General features: G+C 29.4%; 7 protein-coding genes across 8 annotated transcripts; 1 reads left to right on the top strand and 6 right to left on the bottom strand.

Moving 5' to 3' along the window:
* Positions 1–654: 654 nt before the first annotated feature.
* On the bottom strand, positions 655–7,211 carry LOC113382930 (guanine nucleotide-binding protein G(s) subunit alpha). The gene is made up of 9 exons (XM_026621184.1): positions 6,220–7,211; positions 2,904–3,047; positions 2,668–2,827; positions 2,413–2,509; positions 2,218–2,338; positions 1,985–2,113; positions 1,731–1,910; positions 1,466–1,664; positions 655–1,346 (listed from the first exon to the last, which is right to left on the bottom strand). The coding sequence occupies exons 2-9, from the start codon at positions 3,026–3,028 to the stop codon at positions 1,200–1,202; spliced, it is 1,158 nt and encodes a 385-aa protein (XP_026476969.1). The 5' UTR covers positions 3,029–3,047; positions 6,220–7,211; the 3' UTR covers positions 655–1,199.
* A 787-nt stretch (positions 7,212–7,998) lies between these two features.
* Positions 7,999–10,268, bottom strand: LOC113382875 (COP9 signalosome complex subunit 3). Its single transcript, XM_026621121.1, is given in 4 exon segments — positions 7,999–9,039; positions 9,042–9,491; positions 9,562–9,736; positions 10,163–10,268. Coding segments are annotated over 2 exon segments (1,281 nt in total). The 5' UTR covers positions 9,394–9,491; positions 9,562–9,736; positions 10,163–10,268; the 3' UTR covers positions 7,999–8,110.
* A 386-nt stretch (positions 10,269–10,654) lies between these two features.
* On the top strand, positions 10,655–11,371 carry LOC113383216 (proteasome subunit beta type-3-like). The gene has a single exon (XM_026621462.1). The coding sequence runs from the start codon at positions 10,757–10,759 to the stop codon at positions 11,369–11,371; it is 615 nt and encodes a 204-aa protein (XP_026477247.1). The 5' UTR covers positions 10,655–10,756.
* Positions 11,372–11,484: 113 nt separating this feature from the next.
* Positions 11,485–14,075, bottom strand: LOC113383202 (acyl-CoA synthetase family member 3, mitochondrial). Its single transcript, XM_026621448.1, has 5 exons — positions 14,021–14,075; positions 13,487–13,849; positions 13,320–13,412; positions 12,825–13,142; positions 11,485–12,761 (listed from the first exon to the last, which is right to left on the bottom strand). Exons 2-5 carry the CDS (start codon positions 13,839–13,841, stop codon positions 11,485–11,487), a joined length of 2,043 nt encoding a protein of 680 aa, XP_026477233.1. The 5' UTR covers positions 13,842–13,849; positions 14,021–14,075.
* A 767-nt stretch (positions 14,076–14,842) lies between these two features.
* Positions 14,843–16,710, bottom strand: LOC113382715 (eukaryotic translation initiation factor 4H-like). Of its 2 annotated transcripts, none has more exons than XM_026620945.1 (6): positions 16,644–16,710; positions 16,134–16,248; positions 15,862–16,043; positions 15,529–15,695; positions 15,221–15,397; positions 14,843–15,099 (listed from the first exon to the last, which is right to left on the bottom strand). In XM_026620945.1, the coding sequence occupies exons 1-6, from the start codon at positions 16,673–16,675 to the stop codon at positions 14,966–14,968; spliced, it is 807 nt and encodes a 268-aa protein (XP_026476730.1). In that variant the 5' UTR covers positions 16,676–16,710; the 3' UTR covers positions 14,843–14,965. The 2 variants fall into 2 exon arrangements, with proteins under 2 accessions (XP_026476730.1, XP_026476729.1); XM_026620944.1 differs by having other exon boundaries at positions 16,542–16,655.
* A 322-nt stretch (positions 16,711–17,032) lies between these two features.
* On the bottom strand, positions 17,033–18,409 carry LOC113382714 (DDRGK domain-containing protein 1). Its single transcript, XM_026620943.1, has 5 exons — positions 18,229–18,409; positions 18,044–18,127; positions 17,706–17,950; positions 17,467–17,640; positions 17,033–17,390 (listed from the first exon to the last, which is right to left on the bottom strand). The coding sequence occupies exons 1-5, from the start codon at positions 18,323–18,325 to the stop codon at positions 17,133–17,135; spliced, it is 858 nt and encodes a 285-aa protein (XP_026476728.1). The 5' UTR covers positions 18,326–18,409; the 3' UTR covers positions 17,033–17,132.
* A 137-nt stretch (positions 18,410–18,546) lies between these two features.
* On the bottom strand, positions 18,547–20,033 carry LOC113383201 (ribosome production factor 2 homolog). Its single transcript, XM_026621447.1, is given in 6 exon segments — positions 18,547–18,803; positions 18,880–19,031; positions 19,089–19,224; positions 19,227–19,360; positions 19,430–19,645; positions 19,895–20,033. Coding segments are annotated over 6 exon segments (918 nt in total). The 5' UTR covers positions 19,918–20,033.
* Positions 20,034–20,154: the final 121 nt, after the last annotated feature.

Below are 20,154 nucleotides of genomic sequence, written 5' to 3'. Positions count from 1 at the left end.
ATTTACGATTTTTCATCTGAATATGAATAGCGACAAGTATAGAAACATTTAAACTTTATGAAAAATGCAAAGAACAAACATTCAAATATATCGAGGTATATAACAACTTCAATAACAGATAGACTTTGAAATAAACAATTGTAACAATAAATTAAAATTTTAAAATAAATTACTAATAGCTTTTGTGTTAAAATAATTTTTTTATAAGCTGCCCTTGACTGAACTTTTTATAACCAATGGTGATCAAATAACTTAAACAAAAATTTCTAAGCTACATTTTATGCCCTCAGCTTTGTGCAAATCATTGTATTGCAAATATTAGAAATGCAAGGAATATGAAATGGATTACAAATTAAAAGATATAAATAAAATGCTTAGTTTAAAAAATTGATAATATTAAATAGCTTATGCATTAATTCTTATAACATTATAAATAGCACATACATCTGAAATTTGACACATTAACTTACATTTTATTGATTTACAAGAGATCTAATAAATGTGCATTTTAAATCAAAACGGAAACATAATTTTAAGTGTTTGGACATATAATTATATCACATGCAAATTTATTCATATAAAAAGGAGATTCCCAAGCAAAATTAAAAATAAAATTAATCCTATCTAAAAATCTAAAACGTTAGATTTAATAAATAATTGTTGCCCAAATGTCAGCCTTTTGTAATTTTTGATCATTGTAAATCCATTCAATTTCTTGCACACATATTTACAAAATGCTGTTAATTTACTTATTTAGATGAGATATAACACCATTGGACATGTGACAAAATTTAAATAACATAGTTACTAATATTTAAAATGTTATTTCTTTTCTTAACATTGATTTCTATTGCACAATATATAAAGAATACGCCTATAGTAAAGAATACCAGCATTATCTATGTTGAAATATGCACACATGAAAAATTAAAAAGAAATACATTTCATAGAACCTAAATACAAATAAACCATACTTAACGCTCATGTTCAATATACAAACTCCATTACTAATGGAGCATGTAAATATGCTGTGAAAACTAATTCTTAATCATGTTTTTAGAAAAGCATGTAAACTTACCTCAGTAAATTCACATCATTTTTGATATTCTTCTTATTGACTGAAAGTTTAGCATAATATATTGTAAATGGTTTTTAATTAAAGTTGTGCTGTTATTTTGCATATTATACTAGGACCAAATTTATAGCAGCTCATATTGTCTTAGGTGCATGCGTTGAATAATATCTCTGCAATCGTTGAATACTCTTTTGATATTTTCAGTATCAACTGCACAGGTAAAGTGAGGATAACAATAATGTTTCCCATCCCCACTTGCCGTAGAAATACGCTGAAAAATCAATTTAATTTTTAGTATATATACATTATATTTTAAAATCAATTATTTAAAAATAGTCAAAAATTATCATAATTTGTCTCGAGTTTTAGTATTTATGTTTTCAAACTTACTAGAAATTCATCACGAATAAAATATTTGGCCCGAACTACTTCTGGCTCTTCACCAGGCTCTGCACATGCGTCTCCCGGCGTCGAATATCGAGTAAAATCGGCAAAATAATCGCTTAAGCGACTCTTACCAGCACGAACTTTCTCTGCTAATAAATCTTGTTTATTTAAAAATAAAATCACAGATATAGTACGCAGCCATCTGAAGAGTAAATATATTAATTCCATACCATTATAAAAGAGATATCCAAGATAAAAGTGAATTTACCTATTATTCCAGATACTTTTGAACAAATCAAGAGATTCTCGCAATCTATTCTGTGTGGGATCCTCTCTTAGAACCATATTGTAAGAAGAGCAAGCAGTTACAAAAATAATAGCTGTCACATCATTAAAACATTGAATCCACTTTCTACGTTCATCTCTCTGGCCACCGACGTCGAACATACTAATTAATAAAGTCATATTAATAATTAGAATTAGAAATATAATAATTATAAAATATATGTTCGTAGAACTTACTGAAAGTTAACTTTATCTACTTGAAAACGCGTTTCAAATATTCCAGATGTTAAGACACGACAGCGCAGTATATCTTGCTCGGAAGGTGTATAATTGGGTTGTTTTACTATGCTCACTTGATCCAGAAAACTAGATAAAAATAATATTATTAAAAATAATATCTACCCAGATGATAAATTATTCATAATAACAAAAAAGTGCATCATCAAATATAAAGTATAAAAACTACTTACTACTTTGCACAATCGATTAATTGATATTCATTCGATCGTTCAAATGTCTGAATGACGCCTCGGTCTTTCCACAAGGCTTCAGTGTGTTCATAAAATTCAGGCGGATAATTAAAATCTGGGCCTAAAATTACAAAAATCATAATTTAAATAACTTGAAAAAAAGAGATATTTATTTATCATCTGTAAAATGTGTACCAGAAGCAACATCTTGAATATAATCAACTCGAGCTTGATTTTCTGGTTTTTCTAAGGCTATGGGAGGAGTTAAGGTGCTCATGGCTCCAGTGATAGTCTGTGAAGGAAATAAATTTGATCAGTAAATAAAAATTATAATCGCAAACTGTTATTTACACTAATTTAATATGAAGTAATTTAAAATTTCTGGCATCGGCATGTCCAGATAATTGTTCCAAAATCAAAAATATTTTATGTGTACTTTATTACACTTACCAATATAGCATCTCGAATATTTTTCTTGATGTCGTCTATTTTTTGACGTTTTTCATTTTCTGAAAATCCGTTCACATGTAAAATTCGCATTTGCTTGACTATTGTTGATTTTCCAGATTCACCAGCGCCAAGGAGCAGGAGACGATGGGTTGCTCGGTAACAAAATTAATAAAATTCAGATATAAGTATAGTAAATATAAACGATTATAAATTGGACAAATTTCTACTAAATATTTACCTGTTTGTCCTTTTGCAGCTGCCTGGTGATGGCATCGCTTCTTCTTTTTTGTGATTTGGTGTCATCAGAGCTGCCACCGGCACCCTCCGCTTGTTTGGAGCCCGCCGAACCGAAACAACCCATGGCAGACCAGGGTGCCCACCTGATATGATAATCTAAATGACTATTTCTTATATTTCCAGTAAAAAAAATAAAATTTGTAAGCAAATTAGAATCATTTACAAATGATACACCGAAAAAAAATAATAGAAATTTTTTTTACTACAGTGTTTAATGTAAGATCCAAAGACCAGGGTGGACCTAATATGATAATCATAGATAAATGATAATCTAAATGACGATTAATGCAGTTCCAGCAAAATAGATACTATTTAAAATAGATATTGGTACACGAAGACCACTTGGCAAATGAGATACAGAAAAAAATAGAATATAAATATCCATTTTCTTCCATCTTTAAGGTAAGAGCCAAAAGGAGTTACTGAAAATTATTGACTAAGGTCATGATGGAATATTAATTGTGGATAGGATACAAAAATTGATATTTAAAAGCTAGTAAGGGCTTTTATCGTAATTATTTTCTATAAGAAAACTTAATTTGGTGATGAAAAGTATGTAACCCTGATGGAACAAAAATTATTTCTCTTTCCTAGGAGAGGAAGTAGTAACTAGGACCATTCCTTATTTATGACTAGGACTATCAGAGGAATCTGAATATCAGAGTCATGAAGATATTAACATGGAGAAAAAAAGGTAAAGATTTTATCAATTTGGTGATGAAAAGTATGTAACCCTGATGGCTCCAAAATTATTTCTCTTTCCTAGGAGAGGAAGTAGTAACTAGGACCATTCCTTATCTATGACCAGGACTATCAGAGGAATATGAATATCAGAATCATGAAGATATTAACATGGAGAAAAAAAAGGTAAAGATTTTATCAATTTGGTGATGAAAAGTATGTAACCCTGATGGCTCCAAAATTATTTCTCTTTCCTAGGAGAGGAAGTAGTAACTAGGACCATTCCTTATCTATGACCAGGACTATCAGAGGAATATGAATATTAGAGTCATGAAGATATTAACATGGAGAAAAAAAGGTAAAGATTTTATCAATTTGGTGATGAAAAGTATGTAACCCTGATGGCTCCAAAATTATTTCTCTTTCCTAGGAAAGGAAGTAGTAACTAGGACCATTCCTTATCTATGACTAGGACTATCAGAGGAATATGAATATCAGAGTCATGAAGATATTAACATGGAGAAAAAAGGTAAAGATTTTATCAATTTGGTGATGAAAAGTATGTAACCCTGATGGCTCCAAAATTATTTCTCTTTCCCAGGAGAGAAAGAAGTAACTAGGACCATTCCTTATCTATGACTAGAACTATCAGAGGAATATGAATATCAGAGTCATGAAGATATTAACATGGAGAAAAAAGGTAAAGATTTTATCACATATTTTTTTTTCCAGACGTTTCGACATACAATTCTTTGTCATCATCAGTGGATAACTTACAACCTTAAATGATAGAAAAAATAGAAGGTAGTTTGTAATTTTTTCTTTGGTAGATTTACTGATGATGACATAGAATTGTATGTCGAAACATCTAGGCAAATAAATATATTCTTTTATTACTAAGACACCAAGAAGTGTTAAGAGTCTTGAATTCCATTTAATTAATAGTTAATAATACTTCAAGGTGATTTTTTCGGTAGTACAACAAGTTCAAAATCATTTCAGGAGTTCAGGACATGTTTTTTTAATAGTATACCTACATATTGCCAAAAGTTCATTAATTAGTGTCCACAGGTAATAAGTATAAATTTTTATAATAAAAATTTTAAGGAGAAAAATAATTCTGGAAATTTTAATTATATTAATTATAAAACAGTTAATTATATTAGCATAAATCAATACGACGACGAAATTAAACCAATTTTTAAAAACATAAATACTTATATATATTATATTATAATATGTAATTTATATATATATATATATATATATATATATATAATTTTTTTCATTTAGTATCAATGACTTATATAACTATATAGAATAATTAAATCAAGGCGTATTGACGAATACCTGGTGAACCATAATGAGTAATATAAATAATTCAAAACATTATGAATTTAACCAGAAAAAATCTAAAATATCTTCTTAAAAATAATATTTCTATTTAAAATTTCAGTTCCAGAATTTCAATTTTGTCTTAACTATCTATAAAATTATTTTTAATAACAGAGATCAAGTTTAATACAGAAATATATATGATTGCACTAATTGGTTTTGCTATTGTTAAAAGTATTACTTCCTAAAAAAATTAATTTTATAGCAACGTTTTTAACAAATTTTTGTGAAATACAACAGTAAATAAAAGGAATTTATTAAGCTTATTAATCACAACTTATATGATATTATTAATAAAAAAAGATTCCTAACGAACTTGTCACAAAAACATCTATACATATGCATCTCAATGAGTCATTGAAACATCAAGAAATTTATCTATAACAACAATATGACAAGGCATTCATTGCAATTAAAAAATATTATCAACTATGATTTCTACTAGTATGTTTTTATTCCAGAAAGATATAAATATCATATCTAATTTTTGCAAAATAAAACTGACTGACCAGAAAAGTTCCACTAAACTAAATTACCAATGATAATGGTTTAATTGCAATTAAGCAATTGGTCTTTATTAATTTCACAATACCATTGATAATGTCTTTAAATTTGTCAAATTAAAGCTCTACACATTACATAAAACATTCCCTAAAACTTCTGTCTAAAAAATGCTAATGTAGTAAGACGAAGTTACAAGAATACTATGATTCTGTTTAGTTTAGATCAACTAGTGTATTCTAACCTGATAAATATACAATCTTAGTTGGTTAATATACAATCTCAATATTCCAAAACCAAGTTATGTGAAAAATTTGCAATTCACAAAATAAGGAAAGTACTTAGGAACATCAAAATAATTATTACAAAAAGGAGGCAGTTTTTGAACTGGGTTCATACAGCATCACAAATTCCTACCACATGAAAATATTTTATACAAATATCGAATAGAATCTGACTGACTGATTAAGAAATGTAATGCTTATCTAAATAACATGAACATCCAATAAGAAACCCATGAACCTGTCCAATCTGCAATCCAATAAGAAACCCATGAATCTGTCAAAAATATCTGACGGATGACATTTCTCTTATAAGATTCAGATTCACATGTACCTCATAAAGTCGTGCAGATATGTGATAAGAAACTTTTAATAAATATTATGTATTAACACTTACCAACAAGTTGCCCCCTCGGGTGAGGTCTCGGGAGACTCCGCCCCGCGCGGTTCGCCGTTGCGCGCCACTTTCGCTGTATACACTAAATTAAGCCTACATATAGAATTACACTAAATCACAGATCCGTCACTTGAGCACGCATAAACTAATTGCAAAGTTTATCACTCGTTTTGATATCGCGTATATGAGTGACTTTTCAATGGGAAGTAAAATTTGTGCTTAATTTACTCTGCAAAGAGATTGATTTTAAGAAGATTTGTATTTGTTTATAGAATGGCGACACAATTGACAAGTAGATAAGCGGTCATGTGACGAAATGAACTTATGTCCTCACTGTTTGGTGTTTGATATTCTATTTATTTGAAAATAAAACTATGCAAGGTATTGATGCAAGTTGTACCTTTCCATTACGTATTTGCAATATTTACTCACTTGTTTATAAATACGAGAAAATCGATTTTTTGCAAGATAAAACATTAACTTTCTGTATAAACTTTATTTTTATTTTAAATCGGTTAAAGATTCAAAACAGCATTATGTGTGACCGAAAATAGGAGCACTTTCGATGCCACCCTCTTCTTTTAAAATGGCAACTGGGTACATAAAATATTCTGCAAACACTCGAGTCTAACTAGTAGACTATGAATATTTATAACTCTCACATATAATTATAGATCTGTATAGCTATTAGAGGCAAAGCCAACAAAATAATATTTAAAAATAACTTGATAAATTTGACACAATTTTTGTGCTCTGTCGGTTCTAAATTCAACTAAACATGTCTTCTTGCACACACACCCCTGCAATTTTTACACTTTATAGACGAACATTCACCAGAAATCGTATTAAACATTACAAACTCATTCACGTTGTATTACAATTACAGATATTTTTTATGAATATCACTCGTCTTTCTAAAGTGACAGTAGTTTTAATTTGCCTATATACAAGGCAGCGCAACGAACAATCATGGCGCCGACAGCCGACAGGCCAGAGGGAGACACTAGCATGAAATCAGAAAAGACAACATTCGAAAAAAAAATGCTTCAAGAAGAACAGAATACCAACGTACAAGTTTTTCCATTTTAAATTTCAAGAATAATTTTTATTTAATCGGTTGAATGTAGTCTTATTGTAAATTATAAATTATAAAGTTTTATTCATGACTGTTATTGAAGTAGGAACAATTTGTGATAATCTTGTCATATGTGCTTATGACTCATTTAATTTAGATGTCGGTAAAAATATTTTAGTGCATTCGGTATTATTCAAATTTTTCGAGATCGAAATTTTTAAATAAAAATATTAAAACGTTTACGTTCAGTTTAGTGAACTATTATAAAAATCTAATGCATCAGAATAAACGAGAACGTGACCTATAAAATCATTAGTGCACTAATGAGTTACAGGATGAGTTCAGGTATTTATTGTGATTTATGACTTTTTTTTTATGTGCTTTTATTGTACTTGTAAATAATGTATATTATTTACAAATTCGTTTCAAAGTATTGTATACATCAGGAATGAATCTTAAGATTTTGCATTTCATATTAACTTTATTTATAACAACAGATTTGAATTACTTATGATTTATTGTGAACTTTTTAATATTAAAGCTATTATGTCTTGAACAACTGAAATTATTTTACAATCCTGATCGATAAATATTTCTAAACTTATGTGTCAAATATGTTGTAGTTGATATAAGTATGTTTCATATTTTTTAATTTTAACCTTCATATTTAGTAAATTTTTATATTTGATATACAATCTGTCCAAATTCTGTTTAAAATTAAACCTGAAATTTTTTTTCAATTCTAGTCATTTCAATTTGTATAGTTAGCTTTATTAACGAAAATATAAGTAATTATTTGATATTATTAGTAAGTATTTAGATTGTAAAAGTTGATTTAGTTGTTGGTGCTGTAGGAGGCATATCTTCATCCTGGCTCCCAATCGATTTTTTTAAGTAATGTGGATTAATATTTATTTCTTCATCCATTGCCAGTATTTGTTTATCAAGTTCAATGCAAGCAGTCATACTCTTATCAAGAATCTCCATAATAATGGGGCTATCATATTGTTCTGGTGTATCTTGAAACACTACCATACCATTCTTTTGATCGATGCGTGCAAATATTGATCCATCAGCAATCATATCTAATATATATTTTTCTGCCTCTACTGAGCTGTCAAGCTGTACTCTAGACGCAACATCAGATAGTGATAATGTTAAAAATGTTTTAGTTAGCCTTTGTATGTTCTTCTTGAACAAGTGTTGAATGACTTGCTTAACAAGTCCCATATTTTTGTCTCGAACAAAAACTTCCTGGTTTTTAAAGGCGGCTGAGTTGACTTCATTACAATTATTGGATATGTACGCTGTTGCTATATCATGGTAAGCTTCACAAAGAGGCTTGATAAATCGTTGAACAACTTGTGGACTAAATTTGGATAAAGCTGGTAACTTGCCATTTACTATAAGTGATGTCAATATGAATTTTTTATAAGACTCCAACATAATGTGGGAAATTGCAAGTGCTGGAGTACTGATCACAACCTCAAAGCAATAGAGAGCACGATTGTAATTCTTTAAGGATAAGTATATCATGCCACCATAATAGTAGTATAACAAGAAATAACGAGACCCTAAATTGCTCTCATTATTGATAGCAGTTATATCCACATCTAGAAATTTCAAAGCTGGTTTCATACACTTCGATAAAAGACACAGTTGACAAAGATCTGCATGAATAGATGTTAATTGTGAATCAAACATTTGCAACTTTGTAATAGCTTTTGACAAAGTTTCAACACCCTTATAGGCTCCTTTGCTTCTACCAATGATGCTGTTATATAATGACACAGTTCCACAAAAGAATCTACAGCAAATCTAATTTGTTCTCCATTACATAAGTTTATAAACTCTGCTGCCCGATTAAATAATGGTAAGTAGTCTGAATTCTGGGATAATTTATATTTAGCACACAATATAGCTAGATATCCAATTGAGTGCTGTTGCATATTCAAGGAATCTAATGAAGAATCAAGCAAAGAACCATTCTTCAGCAAAACCTCTGAAAATTTACTGAGATATTCGCTCAACTCTCTGTAATTTCCGGCAGTTGACATAGTACGAACATGTTTGAAAATTAGTTCAAAAGCAGAGGCCATTTTCAAATAACAAAGTTAGTCCACTATTTGGTAGAATAATCAATTGCAATACTTGAAACTTATATTGCTCCTGCAATATTGTTTTTAATATTCATTAACTAAAATGACAATGAATTCTTTGAAAACTCAAATTCCAGTTATTAACATAATGTAATTCTAAACACTCACCTTTGGTAAATCAAAAGTTTTAATTGATAGATTATGCTAGACTCAAAACATTTCTGTTTTATCATTGAGAATAATGAATAAGGTTGTCTCATTAAAAAACACTACTACAGCTTAATATTCAAAATCCTTAAATATAATCTTGCTATTTCTTTCAATTTGTGCTGATCTAGATATCCTGTCAAATGAAGATGGTTATTAATAATATGAAATGGTGTTTTAAAATCGAACTACAAAATTGTTAGCAAGTTTAAGATAATAAGCTGAATCAATTAATATAGAAGCACATTTAATGAAAATAAAAAAATGGATTAGGCCATATTCAATATTGAAAGCTTAGATTGAATGCTTCAAAGGTTTTGTGCAAAACTTGATAATACATATTTAACATATGCCAGATGATTATATTTAAGAAAAAAGCTGATTCAACAAAGAATTTATGTAGAATTACTTAACGATTAATCTTTATTATGAAATGTCATTTTCTTGGATTATTTTCAAACTCGATCGATATACCAACCAGGTGAATCGATAAACTCAATGGATTATTAGAATCATGGTTGCATAATAAAGTGTTTCTTTATATGAAATAAATGTTACTTACAACAAAAAAATACTGAACCACATTCTTCAGTACAGAACAATCAACAAGAGCCCTAGACAATATAATAACTGTCCGCCATCATGTTCTGTCAAACGTCAAAAGTTATCGGTTTGTAGGACCCCATTTTAAACAACTTAAGGAAATAATTAAGAACCGATATGAATATTTTATATTTAGGCATACCTAACAGAAGAGTATTTAGGAAAATATCGCTCTAAAAGTGATCAAGTTGCATTAATGAAGAAATAGGATATTTATTGAAAACATTGTTGAAAATGTTACTGAGTTTTCATAAAGAGGATTGTATGAATACACCAAATCTGTATAGTCTTTGGATATGTGGTAGATTAATTTTTATATAAAAAATTGTAGATTTGAATATATACGGTAATTTGTAAATTATTACATGTTTCAAACTTGCCGCCAATTATAAATGCGCTTGTTTGAAATAGTGCTTAATCAGTACCAACATTTGAATGTTGGCTAGTTGGCTTCAAATTCAATTTATGCGTAACTTAGTAACGGCACTAGACTTTTGGTTAATTAAACAAAAAAAGTTATTAATTATAATTTACCATATAATAATCGATCAAAATGAGTATCTTGGGATACAACGGCGGTGCAGTTTTAGCCATGAGAGGTTTTGATTGCGTCGGAATCGCCACTGATCACAGATTTGGCATTCAAGGAATGACTATAAGCTTAGACATGCCAAAAGTTTTTGAAATCGGCCCCCATCTCTATTTAGGGCTACCAGGCTTATCAACTGATATGCAAACAGTTAAAGAAAGACTTATATTTAGAAAAAACATTTACGAGCTGTCCGAAAATCGAACGATGTCCCCAAAAACGTTCTCCCACATCACCTCCAATTTATTGTACGAACACCGTTTCGGGCCGTACTTTGTGGAACCGATAATTGCAGGTTTGAAAGATGGTGTGGAGCCTTTTATTTGTAACATGGACTTTATAGGCTGCAGAAATGTTGCAGAAGATTTTGTGGTCGGGGGCACATGTTCTGAACAGATGTATGGTATGTGTGAGGCTATTTATGAACCTGATATGCACCCGGATGAGTTATTTGAATGCATTTCACAAGTTTTAATGAATGCAGCTGATCGAGATGCTGGATCTGGTTGGGGAGCTACAATTCATGTTATTGAGAAAGATAAAGTTACTCAACGAAAATTAAAGACCCGGATGGATTAAGAATGTTTTTTATTATACAATTTAAATAAAATAATTTATAAAATATATTAAATTTGTTTTTTATTTACATATTTGTATTGTTTATTTTGTATGATTTAGCCAAGTGTTTCTTTTTACACTTTATTTACATATAATTTTATTAATTCTTTTTTGTTTATTTTGCCCATTGCATTTCTAGGAATTTCATTTAATTTTATAACTTGTTTAGGAATAGAGTATTTTGGTAGCCTTTCTAAAGCCCATTTGTCCATATCACTTTGTCCAAATTCTTTGCCTTTATCAATTACAACTAAAGAGACAACTTTTTCACCCCATTTTTCATCAGGTAAACCGATAACTGCGCAATCAACGATATTAGGATGCTCTATTAAACAATTTTCTACATCAAGAGCAGAAATTTTGTATCCACCACTCTTTATTATATCAACACTAGTTCTTCCTTGTATTTTGAAGATTCCTTTATCATACAAAGCTGTATCTCCTGTTTTAAACCAATCTATATCAACAAATTCGTTGTATGTTTCATCAACTTTGTTGTAGTATTGTTTAAAAACTGTAGGACCCTGTATGATTATTTCACCAACAACAGGTTCTTTTGGTATTAATGGATCAAAAGGTGAATCAACATCTATGACTCTTTCTTCATCCTCAATCATATCATCTATAGATGGTCGTTCAACTGGTTTAGATGAGCTAATGTTTTTCAGAAGTGCTTCTGAAGCACTCTCACCGTCCTCTCTATTGAATAAATGTAGAAAGTCACCTGAACCTGAGTCAGACCAAGGTCCTTCATTAACTTTGCCTTTTACATGAACCAATGTGTTCATTTCATCATTTTGGAAATTAACCAATTTTATTTCAACACCAGGCAGAGGGTATCCAACAGTTCCTATTTCTCTTTTATACTTTTCATTTTCAATATAAGGATTGCTTAATGCCATTCCAATTTCAGTCATTCCATATCTTTCAAGTAATTTATGTCCTGTAAGTCTATACCAATTATTAAATACGTTTGGTGTCAGAGGAGCTGATCCTGAGACCATAAGCCTAATATTTTTCATACAATAATCTTTGAATTTTTTGTCTATATTATTCTTATATTTCTTGGAGTTGCTTTCTATTAGTTTAGTATACATAGTTGGTACACCCATGAAAATATTTGGCTTCGATGGTTTTTCACCAGATAAATACTGCAAAACTTCTTCAGAATCAAATTTTGGACGCATAATTACTTTTGCTCCTACATCAAGAGGACATAATAAAGCATTCACAATACCATGTATATGATTTAAAGGAAGTGTGTGTAGTATTGTGTCCGTTGGATGCCATTTCCAAGCTCTTGTAAGGCAATTGATTTGTGATTGAATATTTTTATATGTGATAACAACACCTATTAAATTAAACACATGAGAAACAATACCAATTATTTACATACATACGTTTTAAACATTACCTTTTGGAGGTCCTGTAGACCCACTTGTGTACAATATTAAAGCATTAGCTCTTTTATAAAAGTTTCCAAATTGACAACCTTCTACTATAATTTTATCTCCAAATTTTAATACATTTTCTGCTTGTTTATCTAACAAACCTTGATTTCTACATTCAATAAGATAATTGGGCTCTATTATTATAACTTCTTTGTTTAATTTTTTTGATAAACTTGTTAGTATAGATTCATATTTTGGTGTTCCAACCAAAATATCAGCTTCTGAATCTTTCACAAAGTATTCCATAAGAGAAAGTGGGCTTTTGTCACTGAGGGGTACGGCTAAAACACAATTCTAGTCATTAATTAGGTATAAGTTTAATTAAAATTGATAGCGATTATTTATGATTTTAACTTCATGAACTAAAAGCCTCAAAAGCCATGTAACTAAATCTTTTTCAAATATATGTTATGTATGTGAATATTATTCAATAAGAAAAATAAATAAATAAAATTTACCTATGAGACCACTAATCCAACAAGCCCATTGTGCCACAATGTAGTTAAAATTATTTTCACAAAGCAAAGCAATTCGTGTTTCAGAGCCACTTCCTGTAAATTAGTATTAATTAAAAATATACAATCTATAATCCTCTAAAATATATTTCATGAACTTTAAGTTATACCACATATAGAAGATAACTTTATTGATAGTGTCTTGCTAGCTCCATATAACTTGGCATAACTGTGCTCTCCAAGTTCATCTTCAATTGCAATTTTATCCGCATATACAAGAGACTTTTTAAAAGTAGGTACAACACCACCTACTGCCTCATCTCGATAAAATTCTTGAATCAATTCATGTATTCGTGACAAAGGCTTTCCTTCAATAACTGGCTTTGAAGTAGTAGGATAGAAAATAGCTTTGTCTTGGGAGTTAGTACTTATAAAATTTGTTTGAACTATTTGTAAAATTTCCTTACTCAAAATAGACTTGGTTTTGTAGAATTTTATAAAAGTACGTACGCTGGATGTATGCATTTTTTAAACTGAAACAATAAATAAATTGAAATCTAAAATCATAAATTGTAAAGGAATTTTAACAAACATGTAGAAACATCACAAAAATTTGGAAAATATAGAACAAAACAAAATTATAAATGTCAAGGTTGAAGTTAATATGATAGTTTACTAAGATTCAAACAAGTAAATATACAAACCTAAAGTATTCTTTTTTAAATGAAATGTTTCCACTTAACTTAAAAAAATTGTCACAACAAAAACAAGAATTTGTATCAAATAATATCAAATAAAATAAAGAATCTGCACATTTTGACAATGAACAATTAACAACAATATCAAACATATTTCAAATATTCTATTAATAGATTTTTATCAAATATTGCATAATAATGAATAATTAAGGTTAAATGCCTGTTACACTTGTCAGTATGTACTAGGTACTAAGATGCTTGAAATTCGGCTTTTGCTTCAAGTATTAATGAACACAACAATTACGTAATTGTACTTTATATTATTTGTATAAATACATATAATACATTGTATAAATTGTTTACACAAAAATATACACATGTCTAGTAAAATGTAGAATGCATATGTGATTTTAATTAGTATCAATGCTTATGTATCAATTAAAAACAAACAGTATAATAGCAGTATAATTATTTTTAAAACATTAAAAAAGTTACAATATCCTTATGTCTTAATCCATAATATTTTATAAATAAAACATTTAAAAATACATTAAGTTTGTACTTCGGAGAAATAAAAATCTCAAATAGTTTTCATACAATTATTGTAAAATTTGTAAAGCGTTTTGTATTAAATATATTAGTGTAAAACTATTTGAAAACAAAAGTACACTAACAACAACTCTTTAATCTATATATATAAGAATTACATATTATTACAAAGTATTAGTCAATTTTTAAACAAAATAAATATTTTATTCTGTAAATCAATAATTATTGATTTTTCTTTTACAAAACTTGATACATTTTATATATCAGTTAAAGAATTTATTGCAAGAGTAAGATTATCGACGCCTGTTATGAGTTTTGCAGAATTTTTAATCGAAAAATTATTACATGATTCAAGATGGTATTCTATATGGTGGTTAATAATTAATGTTAAAACTTGATAACTTATTTCTCAGTGGGTTCTTCCCGTGGTTTAGCACCACCAAATATTGATGAAGTTTGACTTGTTTCAGCTAAAGCATTAACAGGAGCTGTAACTGTTCTTGGTTTAAGGTTTAATTTTGGCCTTCCAGTTGTGTCTGGAATAATAAATTTAAAAAATGGTATCTTTTTACATTTTTCAATAAATCTTCAGCTGCTCTTTTTCAAATAAATAAAATATTTGTGATTAAAATATTGAATTATGCTAAATTTACTAACCTGGCATAGAACTAGGCAAATCATCAAAATTTGATCTTCGTTCTCTTTGACCATCACGAGGTTTTGAGCCACCATAGCCACCATCTGAACGACCACCAAAACCGCCATCACGCCCACCACGGTTCCAGTTATCATTTCCTCCAAAGTCACTGAATTTACCTCTACTTTGTCCTCGATCTGCAAGTGATAAAACTCTAATTATAGGAAAACAAACTTATAAATTTCAAATATAAAGAAAGCAAATAATAAGAGTTATGGACATAATCCCATATGTGATAGAGAAAATACTTTTCTGAACTTATAATGACCTGAATAACCGCCTCTGTTATTTCGGTTTCCACGATCAAATCCACTTGTAAATTCATCAAACATGCCTCTAGGATTATCACCACCATGGCTAGGAGGTCCTTGTCTGCCACCTCTGAAACCTCCACCACCACCTCGTCCTCCACGGCCCCTATCAAATCCACCACCCCTGTAATATAGAAATAGATGTAAGTAACTTTAACCTCAAATAATTTTAACATTCATTCATAAAATGTATGCAAATAGAAAACTATTGCAGAGTTGTGACATGTTAGTTATTTAATTTTGTAAAATCATATGATAAATTTTGGTTGTTCTCATAATAAAAAATATACCTTTCATTGCGTTTGACATCAGCAATATCAATCCGAATTAGGTTTTGTTCAACTTTTATCAATTCATTTTTTTTAAGTGCCTCTTCAAGATCTTCTAAGGTTGCAAATTCAACATAACAAAATCCTTTGAATTGGTCAGTCTCACGGTCCATAACTAATCGAATATTTTTAATATTCAGGTTCTGCAATAAAGATATATGTGTGCATAAATCAAATTATATATTATATATTGTAATAATGAATGATTCTTTATTAACTACATTAGAACTTACATTGAATATTTTATTCACGTCTCCTTGCACCAATCCATCGGGCAGGTTTCCCACATATGCTGTGAATGGGGGCTCTGTTGGTAAAGGTTTTCTACGCCTGTTCTGTCCATGTTCCCTAAAAATATCATTTAACTGGTGTTAATAAAACGTTGTTTATGCAAAACATTCAGTCGGGTTATGGCACAAATTATGCTTTGATATCACTACAGTAGATTTTTGGTTATGTCACTGAGGCATGTTAAACAAAAACCAAAAACAAAATTTCAAAGTAAACACCAGTCAAATAATTGCTAAAATCACTATAAATTATTTACTTTTGCGGCTTCGCACGATGCAAATACAAGGAAAAACACACCACAAAACAAAACCAAATAACGACTTGGATTTGCTGTAAAATGAAATACCTACATTTGATTCATATAATAATTTCTATTTTTCATATGTTGCTTAAATTTCGATCAAAAACTAGAATTTAGACTGTTTTTTTAATAAAAAATCAACATGAGTTACCTTGAATCGTCATAATTACTACGTCCGGCCATGTTTTTTGGATTGACCGCTATGTTTCAATGTTTGCTCTATGCCGATGTAAACCGTTTTTGTGTCAAATTTACATTTATTAATACACCATTTACACATTCAAACTTTCATATCTCAAATTAAACTATGTCAAAACCGCGAAAACATATTGTTTGAATATTGATAACTAAAATTTATAATATAGATTTGCAAATAAAATACATTCATCAATAGATTGTATAATAACGGTAATTTTCAGATAATGTAGATATTTTTACAATGAATTTAAAAAATATTTTATAACAAATTTAATAGATCAGTCCATTTCATAGCTCAATTTTGCAATTAACATTTCATTTTGAAGATTTATAAACATTCTTGATAAATTTTTACCTTTTATCTTGATCTTAAATTCTATACATTACAAAAATTATGACAAATACCAATTTAACATTTTTTATATAATATGCACCAAAATCCTTATGCCTTGATGGGTTCAAGTGATATTAAATTATTACTGTGCTCTGCCAGTTCTGCTATTGAAACTCTTCCTCTTTGTCTAATAAACTTGGCAACTGCATCGAGTTCTTTCTGTGAAATATAAATAAATTTTCCTCTATCATCAATAACTCCTGTAAGAATTCCATCTTTCTTCAAATCTGTAATTCTATCAATAGCTGCTTGAGTCTTCATTCTAAAATGTAATGCAAGGTCTTCTAACACGACCACTTTAGTGTTCTAAAATTAAAATTAATATGTTATGTAATTAAATTGAATATTGGGATTGTGGTACAACATTTTCATAAGCTTGAACCTTAATATAATTAACAAATTCTTGTAGCAAATTTTCATTTCCATCTTCAGTGTTATCAAATCCTTCTTCCTCTACACTAAATGCTGCTTTCATTGCTAAATATTCTTCTTGCTCACGTTTTTCTTTTTCTTCCTTTGCTTTTCTTATTGCTTCTTCACGTAGTTGCTCTTCTCTCTGAATTCAAAGTGTTTAATAACTTACTCTTCCAATAATAGATTGTGTTATATATTAAACAATACCTGCTCCTGTTCTTCTTGCTTTCTTCTTTCTTCATCTAAAGCTGCTTCTCGTTTTCTTTTCTCTTCTCGTATTTTCTGCTCAGCCTCCCTGGCAGCCTTCTTTTCTGCTTTTGCTTCTAATTTTGCTCTTTTCTTTGCCCCCATCTTATCTCCAAAATCAACAGAAGATTTCTGGACTTCTTCATTATCATCATCTACATGAAGATCTTGTCGTTCATTTTCTGTGTCTTGCAATCTTGCAGCAGCTGTAGGAATTACATTTATAAAAAAACATAAGTAGTGTATCTAAATAATGCATGCTATTAAGTTGACAAAGCAATGATTTAACTATCTATTACCATTTGCACGAAGCCTAGCACGTTGGTTTCTAACCACTTGTTGCCGTCTAACTGGCACCTGTTCTCCTTGCTGAGGTTCTGGTGCTACAAACAAATCAATTATTTTATTTGATAAAATAATTGAAATATAGGTACATTTCAAAGTTGCTCCAATAGGACTTTATCCTATGGGCAGCTGTACTTACATTTTTTACCATTTTTCAGTTTAATCAAGTACAAAATCAAACTAGTAATAAATAACACTGATGCAATTACAGCTAAAATTAATATATCATTATCCATTTTTATTTTTTGTTTAATATAGGATATGAATGCATATGTCAGTAGATCCAAAGTTATTTTTCTACTTTTGAACTCATCCACGTCGCTGTCAAAAATTTTAGGGTTATGTCAAAGCAGAAAGGAGAGAAATTCTATGTTGTTTGTAAATATGTTTATTTTGTTCTGATACAAAATAAATCATTAATTTTATATAAACTTAAACCATTAATAAGTAAAACAATTTATGTGGAGCTTTCTTTCATTATTCTTTTAGCTTTTCTTTCTTGTGGAGTTTTTTTCAATCCCTTCATTTTTCTTGTTTGGATTTTATGAATATTCTGTTTTCCTAAATGAATACGTCCATGAGTAGTACCCAATCCATCTCTTGAAATATTTTTCTTTTTAACTAGTTTCAAAGCTTTGGGACGTGTGCATGCTAGTTTCCAAAGTTCATCAGTAGCTAACTTTGATCGTCTTAGTGAAAAATCTGCAGATGGCCCTATAATAAAACAAATTCTATCAGAGTTGCTGTATTATGAATCCATAGTACTTAAAACATTCTGCTCTAGTTTTACCAATTTCTTTTAATTCAACTCTTGGTGTTCTCTGACCAGACTTTTTCAGCTGTACTTGATAAGACCGTAATAAAATAGTTGAGCCCTCTGTTACAGTAAAACTTAATACATGTTCTAAGCCTTGTAGCCTTATTGTCTCAACCTATACAAAACTGTTATATTATCCAAAGCATGACTTCAACTATTTTTTATCTTGTAATTATTCATACCTGTTCCTGTGAAAAAGATCTATAAACAAGTTTTTGAGGCGAGCCAATTCCTTACTCTGTTCCCAAGCAGGTCCATTGAAAATTAAACAAGGTTTGACACCAGTACCAATTTTCTCATTCTTAAAATCTTTTAGGAAGTGTAACTGTCAATACCTAGTTCAACCATATCCAAAATTCGATTGTCAAACATGCGTCCAACTACTAAATTATGAGGTCGTTTTTTAGAATTAGTTGCTAAGACAAATAATGTTGATTCATTTTTTCTGGTTAATCTAAAAATTCAAGGCATAAAGTAATTGTACATTCTTCAGAAACTATTATTAAGAAGTTAGCAATCTTACTCTTCCACTGGAACAATATTTTCAAATGCATTCACATCATTTCTTTTAGAGAGCATTCTAGATTGTGGCTTTTTGAGATGATAAATATCAGTAATTGCTGCTGAATTACGTTCTGATGTTTTACGACCTTTAAGTAATAATACATTTTTGGGATCTTCAATAAGTTTGGGTTCTCTACTTAAGAGTACTTTCTTCCCCTTGTGAGTAATAGGTTTCCTATAATAGAAAATGTAATAGATGTTTTAAAGAGTGAAGCAATCAAAAGAATATCAGTAAAAAAAATAATAATAAAGAAATGAAAGAAATGTCTATAAAAAGTTAAGCAAGATTCATTTTAATTCCGATAAGTTTGTATAATACGTTTGTGTATAAAATAAATAAATCAATGCTTAATTTACTTATTTCATAAAAAAACATGTTATTTTTGAAAACTACTACATTCAGGTTAATAAATTAAAAACTCACTTTACTCTCTGCAACAACGACATATTATATATATAGGTACAAATTCGTTTAGCACAACAACTTTATTATTGTATTGATCCTGTATTGATTGTCACTTAATATTATAGAATTTAAGAACTAAAAACATTTAACTGTTTAGGTTAGGAGAACTTGTTGAAAAGAAATGTATAAGTTTGCAATTCCGCTAAGTGACATCTATATTCCCGTGTCGGAATTATTTATTTCCGTTTACATTTGTTTTCTTGTTTACATTATTCTTC

The sequence above is a fragment of the Ctenocephalides felis genome, unplaced genomic scaffold, assembly GCF_003426905.1.
Source record: "Ctenocephalides felis isolate EL2017-DRISC unplaced genomic scaffold, ASM342690v1 CF-g0.4_SCAFFOLD_03570, whole genome shotgun sequence".
Taxonomy (NCBI): domain Eukaryota; kingdom Metazoa; phylum Arthropoda; class Insecta; order Siphonaptera; family Pulicidae; genus Ctenocephalides; species Ctenocephalides felis.
This window is presented reverse-complemented; position numbering and strand designations above follow the sequence as displayed.

Bases quoted from the DNA above. Each gene is read 5' to 3' on its own strand.
- LOC113382930 (XM_026621184.1), bottom strand. From the start codon at position 3,028: ATGGGTTGTTTCGGTTCGGCGGGCTCCAAACAAGCGGAGGGTGCCGGT. The intron at 2,828-2,903 runs AAATATTTAGTA...TTATTAATTTTG, and splicing joins CTGCAAAAGGACAAACAGGT to TTACCGAGCAACCCATCGTC. The intron at 1,347-1,465 runs GTAAGTTTGAAA...TTGATTTTTCAG, and splicing joins TTATTCGTGATGAATTTCTA to CGTATTTCTACGGCAAGTGG.
- LOC113383216 (XM_026621462.1), top strand. From the start codon at position 10,757: ATGAGTATCTTGGGATACAACGGCGGTGCAGTTTTAGCCATGAGAGGT.
- LOC113383202 (XM_026621448.1), bottom strand. From the start codon at position 13,841: ATGCATACATCCAGCGTACGTACTTTTATAAAATTCTACAAAACCAAG. The intron at 13,413-13,486 runs GTATAACTTAAA...ACTAATTTACAG, and splicing joins AAAGTTATCTTCTATATGTG to GAAGTGGCTCTGAAACACGA. The intron at 13,143-13,319 runs GTAAATTTTATT...ATTGTGTTTTAG, and splicing joins TTGGATTAGTGGTCTCATAG to CCGTACCCCTCAGTGACAAA.
- LOC113382715 (XM_026620945.1), bottom strand. From the start codon at position 16,675: ATGGCCGGACGTAGTAATTATGACGATTCAAG. The intron at 16,044-16,133 runs GTAAGTTCTAAT...TCTTTATTGCAG, and splicing joins ACGTGAATAAAATATTCAAT to AACCTGAATATTAAAAATAT. The intron at 15,398-15,528 runs GTCATTATAAGT...TATCACTTGCAG, and splicing joins TAACAGAGGCGGTTATTCAG to ATCGAGGACAAAGTAGAGGT.
- LOC113382714 (XM_026620943.1), bottom strand. From the start codon at position 18,325: ATGGATAATGATATATTAATTTTAGCTGTAATTGCATCAGTGTTATTT. The intron at 17,641-17,705 runs GTATTGTTTAAT...CTTTGAATTCAG, and splicing joins AGCAAGAAGAACAGGAGCAG to AGAGAAGAGCAACTACGTGA. The intron at 17,391-17,466 runs GTTCAAGCTTAT...TTTTAATTTTAG, and splicing joins AATTTGTTAATTATATTAAG to AACACTAAAGTGGTCGTGTT.